The sequence below is a fragment of the Camelus dromedarius genome, chromosome 26 (genome assembly GCF_036321535.1).
Source record: "Camelus dromedarius isolate mCamDro1 chromosome 26, mCamDro1.pat, whole genome shotgun sequence".
NCBI lineage: Eukaryota > Metazoa > Chordata > Mammalia > Artiodactyla > Camelidae > Camelus > Camelus dromedarius.
Window position 1 is genome coordinate 15,146,008 of NC_087461.1, and position 14,873 is coordinate 15,160,880.

Consider the following 14,873-nt stretch of genomic DNA (forward strand, 5'->3'; position numbering starts at 1 on the left):
ATATCCAAAATAACCAGGTTTTTTGTAATTATTGTTTCTTTTAGTTCTTCTCAGAACAAGGAGCATTTTATAAAATGTTTCTGCTAGAATGATTTTTTTCGCCCTTAATTGCTTGCTTTCGTGTTCCAGTAGAATGCACGAGGGAAAATTCCTTCTGGCAGAACATCGTGTGCACGGCCCACGAAAGTGCTCATAAAAGACAATGCCATTGTTTGGTGACCTTCATAGGCGCTTAATTATTCACGGTGGAAACACGGTGTCTGTGGATGGTGAATTGCTAATATTTTTAAGCACCTTTCTTTTTGTGGTACATCAGACCTCAAAAACTTATGTCCACTTCCATGATCAGTGAAGAAATTAAATTTTAAAAGCAAGAAATAACATTGAATAATCTAGAGCACATTAAAGCATATTTAAATTGTATTTCATTTTTTGAATGCATAATGTATTCTCATGGTTCAGAATTCAAAAAGGAACTAAAATTGTAAGACTCCCAGTTCTGCCTCTTGGCTGTCCAGTTTCCATCCCTACGTGCAACCAGTGATTTCAATTCACTGTCTAATCGCCTGGGAGGTATTATGTGTGAGGGTGTATTTATACATGCATATTTTTACTGTCTGATTTACATGAATGATAGCATACTCTATTCATTATTATGTGCCCTTGTTTTCAGTGGACAATATAATTGGGATCCTACTGCATATGAGTGCATAAAGAACTTTCCTGTTCTCATGGTATAGGTATATCGTAATTTTTTTTTGCTGGTTACCTATTGATGGACATTTAGGGGGCTTCTTTTGGATTATTTCTCAAATGTTCATGTGTTTTTCAACTTTTTTTTAAAACCTAGAAAGAAGGGGGAAGTTAGACACTTTGAGAAATGTATGTAAAAGATCCCTCTCTCTGCTTTTCTAGTGCCACTCAAGCTCATTGGACAGGTAGTGGTAAGATTGAAGAATTCACGCCTTCTCTCTCTACCTGCTAGCTGGTTGTCTTGCACCAGGCACCATGTCCCTGATGTGAGCGTACCAGACTCAGTCGGGTTGTATCACACTCTGCCCTTGTGTTTCCAGGGGAATGGGCATATTGCTCTCCATTACCTTAAAAGACTTCACTCAGCTGCTGTCTGTTTCCGAGTCTGATAGGTTCTGTTTAGGACTCTCATAAAACAGAACTTATCAGTTTTGTAATAAAAAGCAACCTTGAAATTCTTTTGTAATTATAAAGATGGTATAAAAGAAGCCTCATTGTCAAAGTCTATTTTAGTGTAGATAATATAGTGTAGATAATATAAACACACACACATACATGTGATATATGTGGAAACTGTTTTTCTGTGATATGACTTTTTTTCTCTAATTATAGTTTGTTTCTAATTTATATTTTATATCTAATTTATGTTTTAAATTCATGTATTAGGGAAAAAATAAAATGTCAAACAGCCATCTTGGCAATGGTCTTAGGGAAAGAAATATTACTAATACATTGCATTTCTGTAGTGTTTTATATTTTTAATAGTTTTTTCCCCAATAGTCAGGTTGTCGTATGATAAAGAGTCAAAACATACTGTGTCACAGTAAGAGGCAGGTGCATGTTTGATGGGCCTGAGTGTGTCATGCTACTGGAGAGTAGGGTCTTGGGTTTGTGAGAAGAAATGATGGTTCAGGCATTATTAAAAAAAAAAGCAATTTATTTTCACCTACATAACATTCAGTGTAATGTGGCAGGGCTGCCAGTATTGAACAGCATTTAGATGTAAAGTCGTAACAAGTGCTTACTTTCTAGTGATGAATATTTAAAAAATGATATTTAATAAGAATAAATGACAATAATACATAATGCAAAATTGTATTTACACAATGAAAAACTATGCCAAGCTTAGTGTCTGAGAAGTTTAAATAGAATGATCTTCTGTCTTTCACCTAGTAATTTTTTAATCACAAAGCATATTTATGTGATATTATTCAGAATATTTCAGAGGAATATAACTTTGTAAAATGGATTAATTCAGTCATGAAATATTTAAGAAATGTAGCCTTAGCAATTAGATGAAAAGATTCATGTTAATTTTTCAGTTACGGACGCTACGTAGAAGGGACAGGATCTGTGTTACAGACTACAGAGGATGTGCAGGTACTGTGCATGCTTCAGAACTAAAATATCTGAAAATTATTTTAAATAACATTTTGCCTAATACTTAACATTTGAGAATGTTGAGGTAATCTTACATGTTCAATTGGAGTGAATATATGTATATAATATTTACTATAGACTAAATCTTTTGTTATTGCTAGATATGAGTATATGTCCAAAAAATACTTTGTTTTTACTCTTTTCTGTATCTCACCTTTTGTATTTCTTTTTAGTCCATAAAGAGTAATTTGAAATGCAGAGTATAATAGTGAATATTTTCTAAATTTGTGAACAAGTATCTTCTTATTGGAGCCTTCCTTTGAAGCACATACTATAAAAATGCCTTTTAGGGAAAAAAATCTATATTTTAGCAAGGCTTTTTATTAATACTTCAATTGCAAATTCTTTTTTTTTTTGTAGTATGATAGAAGACAAGCTCAATATATTGCAGGTTTTATATACTTCTGAATAATTTTGAAGTGAAGTCACATTATCTTTTATACTGATTTAAACTCTTACTATTGATAAAGTTTACCCATGGTAAAAAACCCTAGCAGAGGCAAATGAATGTCTGGATTTGAGAAATCATATTTACTAAATATTTTTTATCATTTAAAGAAAACACTTAGATAAAATTGGTCATAAACAATAAATATTTATTGGCTACTTGTTCACATTGTAAAGTTGACTTATTGGTTGACCAAGTTTCTTTTTTGTTGTAGTTTTCACTATATTTCTGTTATGTTATATTGTCATTTATTAATGTCATTTATTATGTCATTAATGTCAGTTATTAATATTAATATTTATATTCTTATGAGTTAATTTTTGAGGACAGATACACTGAAAGTATCCAGATCTGTTCCACATTAAGTTTTTGTTCATTTTCAAAGCTTACGTTGCCAGTGATGAGCCAGTTATACAGTTCACTGCACAGAGACGTTTTGCCCTGTGCTTCCGTGTGTTACAGCAGACTGCACGTCCACCATTTTTAAACTGTCTCACAATAGATGATGGTATCTTAACAAATGTAGCTGCCCTCTACTTGATCAGTCATCTTGGATGCTTTCTTACAGATTGAGAATGTCTACAAATCCCTTACCAGTTTGTCACAAGAAGAAAAGATAACAAAATTGTTAATGCTCAAACTTCGATTCTTCACTCCTAAAGAAATAGCAAATCTCCATGGATTTCCTCCAGAGTTCGGTATGTGGGTTACATGCGGATCCCAGCTTTCACTTATTAAAGACCTAAAAATTCACTAGGGTTGTGATGGATGTAAGAAAACTTCCCTTCCTGATTGTGCTGTTCTTGACATTGTCCTTCCCTCCTGTCTCTGCTTGTGTTCGTCACCTGCCTTAGTCCATTCCCTTCAGACTCAGTTCTCCCTCCCCTTTTGCTCCAATATTGATTCCAAGTGCTTTGCAGGGACAGAAGGGCCCAATCAGCAATTCCTCATGTGTCCCCACAGATGCTTGTTAATAGCATCTCTCTCCAAATAATAATAATAATAATATTATTATTATTATTATTATTATTATTATTATTATTATTATTATTATTATTTCTTGGGGTCCTATTCTAATAACCCCACACTAGATCTTCTGAGACTGCCTAGGATGGTCTTTTATTTAATGAAGAAATTAAAAGGCAGTGGAGGAATTTTTGTGTGTGGGGGGGGATGTACTTGTATTCCTTCTCATCGGAGGGACATTCTTTACAATCCTGTACCTTCGTCCTTCCCTACAAAGTTTGAGTACAGGAGAGACAAAGTGGAGAGGTAGTCTAGGAAGCAGCTTTCCTGGTGGAAAGTAAGGGTGACTCAGATGCCAGAGTGACAAGAGATTAGGGGATCTGAAGGAGGGAATCCCCAAAACAAAAATGAAGATAGGGTTGTAGAGTGAGAAAGACAAAGTCCTAAGGCCTTTCATGGTCCAGGAAATCCAGGGATTGTTGCTGTTAAGACATTGGACATGGCCCTTTGCTTCTTCAAGCGCCCCACCCTCCCTGATCCCACTTGCTTGGCGTCGGTGCTCCTGCTCTGTGGGTGCCATCCTTTTCCTGGGGGGAGTGAATGTGCTCCTAGCACCTGGCTGTGGGAAGGGAGAAAGGTGGACCTCCCTAACCTGCCTCCAGGGCTCCTCAAGGAGGAAACGTGTTTTTGATAACTCTGATTGGGAGCTTGAATGCAGAAAAGCGAAACTTTGCTGTGCTAAATCTAATGTTCTTATAATAAAATAAAGTATTATTCTTGAAGAACATATTGTGATCATATAGATCAGGTTTTAAATTCTAAATAATGGATTTAGAGATGAGGTTTTGGAATGAACCTTTTTGTACGTTGGGAACAAATTGCCAGTAGAATTTGACTACCCTCTTGGTAATGGACTCTCCGTGCGTAGTCACAGCAACCAGGTTTATTTTGTACTTTCTGCCTTTTTCTTGATGATCTCATTCAGCTCCAAATATCCCGGGGAGTGTTATTTAAGAAAAACACAGACTTTCCTTGTTTTAGTTTATGTCACAGTGAGTGAGAACATCATCAAACAAATAAAAAGAGCTGAGAATTGCTCTCAGGAATTTAATTCCCATTCTACTGTCCTGGTTACTCTTTTTTCCTTTTTTAAAATGAGCAATCAAAGGTACTTTCCACAGTACTAAAGAGAGAAAAGAGATTTACTGTCTAATAACAACTAGTTTCTAAGTTTTATTTGAGTGCTTATTTTGTCTGGTAGTACTAGTCACTTTGGTAATATTGAAATTTAGCACAAATCCCAGAGTCAGACTAACTGAGTTTGAATCCTAGGCCCGGCTTATCCATTCTCTGCCTTAGTTTACACATCTGTAAAGTGGGGATAATTACAGTACTGACTTCACAGGGTTGTTGTGACAGTGAAGTGAGTTCACATATGTAAAATGTTTACACAGAGACACATAATATAAAATTTGCATCAGCTTTTATGTTTTAAATGATAGGTATTTATTTGCTTTTATAACCTTTACTTCATAAATATTTTTTCTCAGTATTTAATAAAAGTATCTCAAGGGCAAAATAGGATTTTTTCAAAGCTCTCTGAGAATATATGTATAAAAGACATGAGAAAGCCTGTTTAATTGCTTAATCTTTCTTTAAAATATGTGGTATATTTGTATAGTCAGGCTTGCCCTATTGTCACCACTGAGCAGGGCTGACAGAACTGTCCTTCACGTGTGCCTCTGACATCATCGACCCTGGGTCCTAAATGGCATTTTTTGAGCTGCTTGTCTACCGGCAGTGATGGATTTGCATTGATCCTTGGCACATTTTGTCCCGATTCTCTTTGTGGCTAGTGGCATGAGCGGGCTTTGGGAGAAGGGAACACTAACCTACGCTTACTGAATGAAAGCTGCTGTCCTGACCTCGTTAATTCTAGGTTTCTTTGTTTTTGAGGATTATTATTATTTTCAATGTACCTAAGTTTTGAAAAAGTCACCTTTTAACTTTAAAAATGTATGTAAATTTATGTAAGTGGATGTGGATTTTAACATCTGTATGTAAAATGCACACACACTATATATAGTTTTTACAAATCTTACTGTTTTCAAACATTTCTCCTCTTCTGATATAATCTTAATATCACAAAAGACCACCCCTGGGATATTCTGAAAGTTTGTTTGTAGATGTATTTCTACCTCTGGCTACTTTGAAGTAAATAGTTTTTGAGATGACTAATGTGCTTGCCTAAGACATTATCTTTATAATAGCAATTTTATGATCATACTCAGTTGCAAATATGGTTTTATTATGGTAATCACTTATTTTATTGCAGTAAGTATCATGTCAAGTGTTGATAAAGCAACTTTATCAAGGTTTGAAATTTTGCTATATGAAATTTTGCTGTTTTTAATGATCTTTATTTTATTATCTGATTTTCTTTTCCTTTATTTAATTGCTATGCCAAAGGACATTGAATGTGACATTCTGATATTATAATTAACATTATAGTGACCCTGTTATGTATGGACAGTCTTTTATGGTGTTACGTGCAAGGTTTGGTTCCAGCAAATGTACTATCTGTGGGCCATTTTTGTTTTGAAAAAAAAAAAAAAAGTAGCAAATTTCTCCACCATGAGGAAGTCAATTTGTGGGAGCAGAGTATAAAAAAGCAACCTTGAGGGCCTTGTATCCAGAATATATAAAGAACTCTTGTGACTCAACAATAAAAAGAAAAATAATCCAATTAAAAATGGGCAAAAGATTTTAATAGACATTTCTCCAAAAAAGACAAATGGCCAATAAGCACATAAAAAGATGTTCAGCATCATTAATTATTAGGGAAATGTAAATCAAAACCACAATAAGACACTATTTCACAAAAAGACAAACAATAACAGTGTTGAAAAGATGTGGAGAAATCAGATCCTTTGTGTGTTGCTAGTGGGAATATATAATGGTGCAGCAGCCTTAGAAAACATCCTGACAGTTCCTGAAATGTTAGACATAGAGTGACTGTATGATCCAGCAGTTACACCCCTAGGTTTATATCCAAGAGAACTGAAAATATATGTCCACACAAAAACTTAACATGTACAGACATATGTACATGTTCCTAACAGTCATGTAATAATCAAAAAGTAGAAAAACCCAAATGTCTGTCCATGAATGAATGGATAAATAAAATGTGGTATATCTATATGATAGAATATTATTCTGACATTGAGAGGACTGAACTATTGGTGCATGTTATATATGAATGAACGTTGAAAACACTAAATGAAAGAAGCCAGAAACAAAAGACAACATGTTGTATGGTTCCATTTATATGAAATGCTTGGAATAGGTAAATCCATGGAACAGAAAGTAGATTAATAGTTCAAGGAGGGGAAATGGAGAGTGACTGCTAATGGGTACCAGTATTCTTTTTAAAAAAAACTTTTCTATGGAAGTGTATCTTTAACATGTAACATTGTATTCATTTCAGGTATACAACATTACAGCATAATGATTCAGTATTTTTACACATTGCAAAATGATCACCCACTGCAATAAATCTAGTTAACATCTATTACTATACATAATTAGAAATTTCTTTTTCTTATGATGGAGACTTTTAAGATCTTTCTTAGCAATTTTCAAATAGACAACACAGTATTACTAACTGTAGTCACCATGCTCTACGTTAAATCCCCAGGACTTATTTATATTATCACTGGAAGTTTGTACCTTTTGGCCCATTTCATCCATTTGTCCCCTGCTCCCTGACCCCCGTAACCACCAGTCTGTTCTCTCTATCTATGAGCTAGGGTTTTTTGTTGTTGTTGTTTGCTTGCTTGCTTGCCTACTTGCTTTGGTTTTCAGATTCCACATGTAAGTGAGATCATACAGTATTTGTCTTTCTCTGATTTCACTTATCAAAATACCCTCAAGCTTCTTACGAATGACAAGATTTCATTCTTTTTTAATGGCTTAGTAGTATTTCTTAGTATGTATACATCACATTTTCTTTATCCATTCATCTATCAGTGGACTCTTAGGTTGTTTCCATATCTTTCTACTGTATATAGTGCTGCAATGAACATGGGCGTGTGCATATCTTTTTGAATTAGTGTTTTTGTTTTCATTGGATAAATATGAAGATTGGAATTACTGGATCATATGATAGTTTTACCTTTAATTTTTTGAGGAACCTTCCATTGTGGCTGCACCAATTTAAATTCTCACCAACAGTGCACAAGAGTTCCCTTTCTCCACATCGTCACCAGCACCTGTTATTTCTTGTCTTTAGGTTAATAGCCATTCTAAAAATGTGAAGTAATATCCCATTGTGGTTTTAATTTACGTTCTCCTGATGATTAGTGATGTTGAACATCTTTTCATGTGCCTGTTGACCATCTATCTGTCTTCTTTGAAAAAATGTTTATTCAGGTCCTCTGCCCATTTTTTACTCTGATTGTTTATTGTTTTGCTGTTGAGTTTTATGAGTTCTTTATATATGTTGGGTATTAATCCCTTACCAGTTATATGATTTGCAGATATTTTCTCCCATTCAGTAGATTGCCTTTTCATTTTGTTGATTATCTCCTTTGCTGTGCAGAAGCTTTTTAATTTGATATAGTCCCACTTGTTTATTTTTGTTGCCTTTGCTTTTGGAATCAGATCCAAAAATGTATGGACAAGATTCATGTCAAGGAATTTACCACCTGTGTTTTCTTCCAGGAGTTTTATGGTTTCAGGTCTAATATTCAAGTGTTTAATTCATTTGAGTTAATTTTTATGCATGGTGTTAAAACAGTGGTCCAGTTTCATTCTTTTGCATGTGGCTGTCTCAATTTTCCTAACACCATTTATTGAAGAGACTATCCTTTCCCCATTGTATATTCTTGGCTCCCTCATCATAAATTAATTGACCATATATGCATGGGTTTATTTCTGGGCTCTCTATTCTGGTCCATTGATCTATGTGTCTTTTTATGCCAATGTCACAGTGTTTTGATTACTGTAGCTTTGTAATATAGTTTGAAGTTAGGGAGCATGGTGCCTCCAGCTTTGTTCTTCTTTCTCAAGATTGCTTTGGCTACTTGAGGTCTTTTGTGATTCCATATGAATTTTGGGATTGTGAATTCAATTTCTGTAAAAAATGCCATTGGAATTTTGGTAGGAATTACATTAAATCTGTAGATTGCTTAACAATATTCTCTAATTTATGATCATGAAGTATCTTTATTTGTGTTTTGTTAATTTTTTTCATCAATATCTTACAGCCTTTAGTGTACAAGTATTTCACTTCCTTCATTAAATTTATTCTTAGGTATCTTAATTTTTTTGATGTGATTATTAATGAGATTACTTTCTTATTTTCTCTTTCTGATAGTTTGTTATTAATGTATAGAAATAGCAGATTTCTGTATATTGATTTTGTATATGCAACTTTACTGAATTCATTTATTCTAATCATGTTTTGATGATGTCTTTAGGGTTTTCTATATATAATATCATATCATCTGCAGGCAGTGATAGTTTTACTTCTTCCTTTCCAATTTGAATTCCTTTCTTTTTCTTTTTTTTTCTTTTTCTTTTTGCCTAATTGTTTGCTGTGGCTAGGACTTCTTATACTATGTTGAAATAAAAGTATCAAGAATGGGTATCTTTGTCTTGTTCCTAAACTTAGAGGAAAATTTTCAGCTTGCCACTATTGAGTGTGATGTTAGCTGTGGGCTGGCTTTCTTTTTGAGGTGATGAAAATGTTCTGTAATTAAATAGTAGAGATGTATGCAAAATTCTGTGACTATACTAAAGAAACATTCAGTTGTATACTTTAAAAAGGTGAATTTTATGGTGTATGAATTCTATCTCCTTAATGCTGTTATCAAATGAAAGAAAATAACTGAAATAATGGTAGCCACTGCTTTTCCTAAAGTGCACTAATGTCCAGATTTGTATTAGTTCTGTGGATGCTATGTGTGTTACATGTTTGTGTATCGAGCATAATATAATATGTGATGTGATAATATCACATTGTGTAAACAATGCAATGTTATTTAATACTTTTGGCTTCAAATTCTCATTTATTAATTGAACTTCATGGAGTCCTTAAGGACTTACTTATATAAATAACCACTGTGCTTTTACTAAAGAATACATCATTTTATTTCTGGTACTTAATATTACAAATGTATAATAAATTGTAATCTTTCTTTTCTAGGATTTCCTGAGAAGATTACAGTCAAACAGCGTTATCGTCTACTTGGAAATAGTCTCAACGTACATATAGTAGCTAAACTAATCAAAATCCTATATGAGTAATTTTTAAATAACTCTGAAAGATGGTCACAGTATTCCATCATATCCAGATGGTAATTTTGAAATTCTATTTTGAATTAATTTGGACAAAATTCAACTAACTTATCTTAATCTCTCTTTGATATGAAATTGAGATTTATCAGAAAAATGCCAATTTGTTTCCTTATATTTATATTGCTGTGTTTTGTAAGGTGAAAATTATTGTTATGCTTTAGGAGAATATATTTTTATATGAAATAATTAAATATATGTAAAATATTCTCTATAGTATGGTATAGACAAATTTAGGCACTTCAGAATTTTAATGTCTGAATATTTTATAAAGCATCATAACAGGCATATGAACCTGAGAAACTGTATATTTGTGCATATTAATTAAAGAAGTTGCTTTATGAATCCTGTTGTTTTACTTTTTAAAAATGATTCTTCCTATTTCTAAAATGATGATTGTAATTCTAGCCTTTCAAATGTTGAAAGTTTTAATTTTGATTTTTAACATTCCTTTATTTTATCTAAACCAAATATGTAGAATATTTTAAACCAAATTATCATCATTCACCTTATACAGTCATCTGAAGAAAATGTTAGGAAAAAAATAGGCCTGAATTCTTCATTACCTCTCCATCAGTAAGCCACAGAAAATGTAGGTGCACATTTCCTAATTATCTTTAATTCTATTTCCATCTGAAAGGCAAAACTCCTTCTTTGTTTGTACATACTTGCCTTTAGTTTGCTGTTTTCAGAGCTTGCTTCTGTCTTCCTTCTCAGCTTCTTGTTGTAAGTTGAATTTGCCATCACATTTTAAAGTCTATAGGAAAGCATTCATATTTTAGGGAGGAAACTCTGCCCTCTGACCCTATTTCATATGACTATTCTGTGAATTAACTTTTATGACTTAAGTTTCTCTGTCCCTCCCTGTCTGTAGACTTGGAATTGGGGTTCTAATCAGACTAAGTCTTGTATCATAAATCCCGTAGTTTTGATTTCAGTGATAAAAACAAGTGACAAAGAGAAATAGAAAGAAGACCAGAAATTATATCACAAAATTTTAATTTGTATTTTTCTTCTTAAAAACAATTCTGATGTGGAGAACTTGGAACTCTGTCTTGCTGGTGAGAATGTAAAATGGTGCAGCCACTCTAGAAAACAGATGCTGATTCCTTAAAAATAGTAACAGAGCAACAACTTTCCGCTGATGTCCTGGCTCAGAGCCGCACCCATTCATTGCCCCAAAGATCCAACTGTCTCTCCAGTTTTCCAGCGGAGAGAGACTCCAGCCACCTGGGGGCAGCTTCCACCCAGGGGACTGTGACCAGAAGAGGGGCTGAAAGCATGGCTGACCCTCATGGGCCCGGGCAGGAGATGGTGACTATGGCCATGCAGATGTACGCCAGGGCCTGGGGGCTGCGTCTGGGCTTGGAGGTGTGGGGCCTCTTTGGGTGCCACAGAGCCATGACAGCAGTAACGGCAGTGGGGCTGGGGCCTCACACCTTCTAGAGTGCCTCCTGCCCAGATGCGATGACTTCTCTTGAAGGCATATTGGCCCCAGGGACAAAGACCAGAGGGAGATGCTACAGGCCCTAGGGCTGGAGAGCGTTGATGAACTGATCGAGAAGACCATTCCTGCCAGTATCCACTTGAAAAGACCCTTGAAAATGTCTGTGAAAATGAAATCCTTGCAACTCTGCATGCCATTTCCAGCAAGAACCAGTTCTGGAGATTGTATACTGGCATGGGCTATTATAACTGTTCAGTGCCACAGACAATTCTGCAGAACTTCCTGGAGAACTCAGGATGGATCACCCAGTATACTCCATACCAGCCAGAGGTGTCTCAGGGGAGACTGGAGAGTTTACTCAGACCATGGTGTGTGACATCACAGGCATGGACATGGCTAATGCATCCCTGCTGGATGAGGCCACCGTGGCTGCAGAGGCAACGCAGCTTTGCCACAGACACAAGAGGAGGAAATTTTTTATTGATCCCCGTTGCCATCCCCAGACAATAGCTGTTGTCCAGACTCGAGCCAAGTGTGCTGGAGTCCTCACTGAACTGAAGTTACCCCATGAAATGGACTTCAGTGGGAAGGATGTCAGTGGAGTGCTGTTCCAGTACTCAGACACCGAAGGGAAGGTGGAAGGCTTTACAGAACTGGTGGAGAGAGCCCATCAGGCAGGGACATTGGCCTGCTGTGCTGCTCACCTTTTAGCTCTGTGTGTCTTGAGGCCTCCTGGAGAATTTGGGGTAGACATCGCCCTGGGCAGCTCACAGAGATTTAGGGTGCCACTGGGCTATGGCAGACCACATGCAGCCATTTTTCTGCCGGAGAAAGCTTGGTGAGGATGATGCCTGGAAGAATGGCTGGGGCAACAAGAGATGCCAGCGGGAAAGAAGTGTATCGTATTGCTCTTCAAACCAGGGAGCAACACATCCGGAGAGACAAGGCTGCCATCAACATCTGTACAGCTCAGGCTGTCTTGGCAAATATGGCTGCAATGTTTGCAATCTACCGTGGGTCTCACAGGCTGGAACATACTGCTAGGAGGGTGCATAATGCCACTTTGATTTTATCTGAAGCTCTCAAGCGAGCGGGGCACCAACTCCAGCATGACTTGTTCTTTGAACCTTTGAAGATTCAGTGTGGCTGCTCAGTGAAGGAGGTCTTGGGCAGGGCCACTCAGCGGCAAATAAATATTCGGCCCTTCGAGGATGGCAAGCTTGGTATTTCTCTTGATGAAACAGTCAATGAAAAAGATCTGGATGACTTGTTGTGGATCTTTGGCTGTGAGTCGTCTGCAGAGCTGGTTGCTGAAAGGATGGGTGAGGAACGGAGAGGTATTCTAGGAACTGCCTTCAAGAGAACTAGCCCATTCCTCACACATCAAGTGTTCAACAGCTATCACTCAGAAACAGATACTGTTAGATATATGAAGCAGTTGGAAAACAGACATTTCCCTTGTTCATAGCATGATTCCACTGGGGTCCTGCGCCATGAAGCTCAGCAGCTCTTCTGAACTCACGGCTATCACGTGGAAGGAATTTGCAAACATCCACCCTTTTGTGCCTCTGGACCAAGCTCAAGGGTACCAGCAGCTTTTCCAAGAACTTGAGAAGGATTTGTGTGAACTCAGGCTATGACCGAATCTCTTTCCAGCCTAACAGCGGAGCTCAGGGGGAATACGCCAGGCTGGCCACTATCGGAGCCTACTTGGACAGGAAAGGAGAAAAACACAGAACGGTTTGCCTCATTCCAAAATCTGCACATGGGACCAATCCTGCAAGTGCCCACATGGCAGGCATGAAGATTCAGCCTGTGGAGGTGGATAAATACGGGGATATCGATGCAGCTCACCTCAAGGCCATGGTGGATAAACACAAGGAGAACCTGGCAGCAATCATGATTACATACCCATCTACCAATGGAGTGTTTGAAGAGAACACTGGAGAGGTGTGTGACCTGATCCACAAGCACGGAGGGCAGGTCTACCTGGACGGGGCAAATATGAACGCTCAGGTGGGGATCTGTTGTCCTGCAGACTTTGGGTCTGATGTCTCACACCTAAATCTTCACAAGACCTTCTGCATTCCCCATGGAGGAGGTGGCCCCGGCATGGGGCCCATTGGAGTGAAGAAACATCTTGTGCCTTTTCTGCCTAATCATCCCATCATTTCGGTGAAGCCAAGCAAAGATGCCCAGCCTTTGGGTACCATCAGTGTGGCCCTGTGGGAACTCCAGTTCCATCTTGCCAATTTCATGGGTTTATATCAAGATGATGGGAGGCAAGGGCCTTAAACAGGCCACAGAAACTGCTATATTAAAAGCCAACTACATGGCCAAGCGATTAGAAAAACACTACAGTGTCCTTTTCCAGGGTGCAAGAGGTTATGTGGCTCATGAGTTTATTTTGTATACAAGACCCTTCAAAAGTCTGCAAATATTGAGGCCATGGATGTGGCCAAGAGGGTTCAGGATTACAGGTTTCAAGCCCCTACCATGTCCTGGCCAGTGGCCGGCACGCTCATGATTGAGCCCACTGAGTCAGAAGAAAAGGCAGAGCTGGACAGATTCTGTGACACCATAATCAGCATTCAGCAGGAAATTGCCGACATCAAGGAGGGCCACATCGACCCCAGGGTCATCCCCCTGAAGGTGTTGCCACACTCCTTGATCTTCGTCACGTCCTCCCACTGGGATCAGCCATATTCCAGAGAGGTGGCAGCATTCCCAATCCCCTTTGTGAAACTGGAGAACAAATTCTGGCCAACCATTGCCCGGACTGATGCCATCTATGGAGATCAGCGCCTGGTTTGTACCTGCCCACCCATGGATGTTTATGAGTCCCCATTTTCTCAACAGAAGAGGGCCTCTTCCTAATCTTCTCTCCCTAAGTTCAAGTGACTGATCTGATGTGCTTTGGAGTGTCTGATAAAGAAATCTTTCATTTTCCACCAGACTCAAGTAGTAGTTTTATGTACTGTGTATAGTTTTGTAATCTGTCCAGGTAAATGTAAATAGTTAGCCTAGTGAGTGGCAGATCATCATTGGAAGAGAGATTTGCTTTGGTGCCTCTGCTTTCTCATGTAGCAGTTGATGTTCAAGTTGCCTTGATTGGGACCATTGTTTTTTGCATAGAAAATCTGGAATGTGCTAGTAACTTTTTAACTTCAGTGTACCAAGTTTGCAGACGTTATAGAGGCTATTACTGGAGATTTGATAGACATTTTTATTCCAAATAAGTCCTTGTGGACTATGCCATTTATGGGAAATCCCAGGGCAAATATTTACATTTTATATACACTGAAGAAATCTTTTTCCTCCTACTAATTTGCCTAATCTGTAATAGCATTTCTGAGTGTTTCCCTTTTCCACAAGTGTGTTTTTTTTAAATCTGCAATTAATAATACTCTAATAAAAACATTGCAATTTGAAAAAAATAATAAACATAGAACTACCACATGA

The 14,873-nt window shown here is 37.2% G+C and overlaps 1 protein-coding gene and 1 pseudogene across 5 annotated transcripts in view; both read left to right on the forward strand.

The window, feature by feature from the left end:
• Nucleotides 1-10,309, forward strand: part of TRDMT1 (tRNA aspartic acid methyltransferase 1) — a 43,307-nt gene extending 32,998 nt beyond the window's left edge. For all 5 annotated transcript variants that reach the window (XM_010992031.3, XM_031444626.2, XM_064479413.1 and 2 more), the window contains 3 exons: nucleotides 2,076-2,133; nucleotides 3,210-3,339; nucleotides 9,816-10,309. In XM_010992031.3, the coding sequence (XP_010990333.2) occupies nucleotides 2,076-2,133; nucleotides 3,210-3,339; nucleotides 9,816-9,916 (289 nt within the window). In that variant the 3' untranslated portion in view covers nucleotides 9,917-10,309. The remainder of the gene's footprint in view (nucleotides 1-2,075; nucleotides 2,134-3,209; nucleotides 3,340-9,815) is intronic.
• Nucleotides 10,310-11,256: 947 nt separating this feature from the next.
• Nucleotides 11,257-14,873, forward strand: LOC105099244 (glycine dehydrogenase (decarboxylating), mitochondrial-like; annotated as a pseudogene).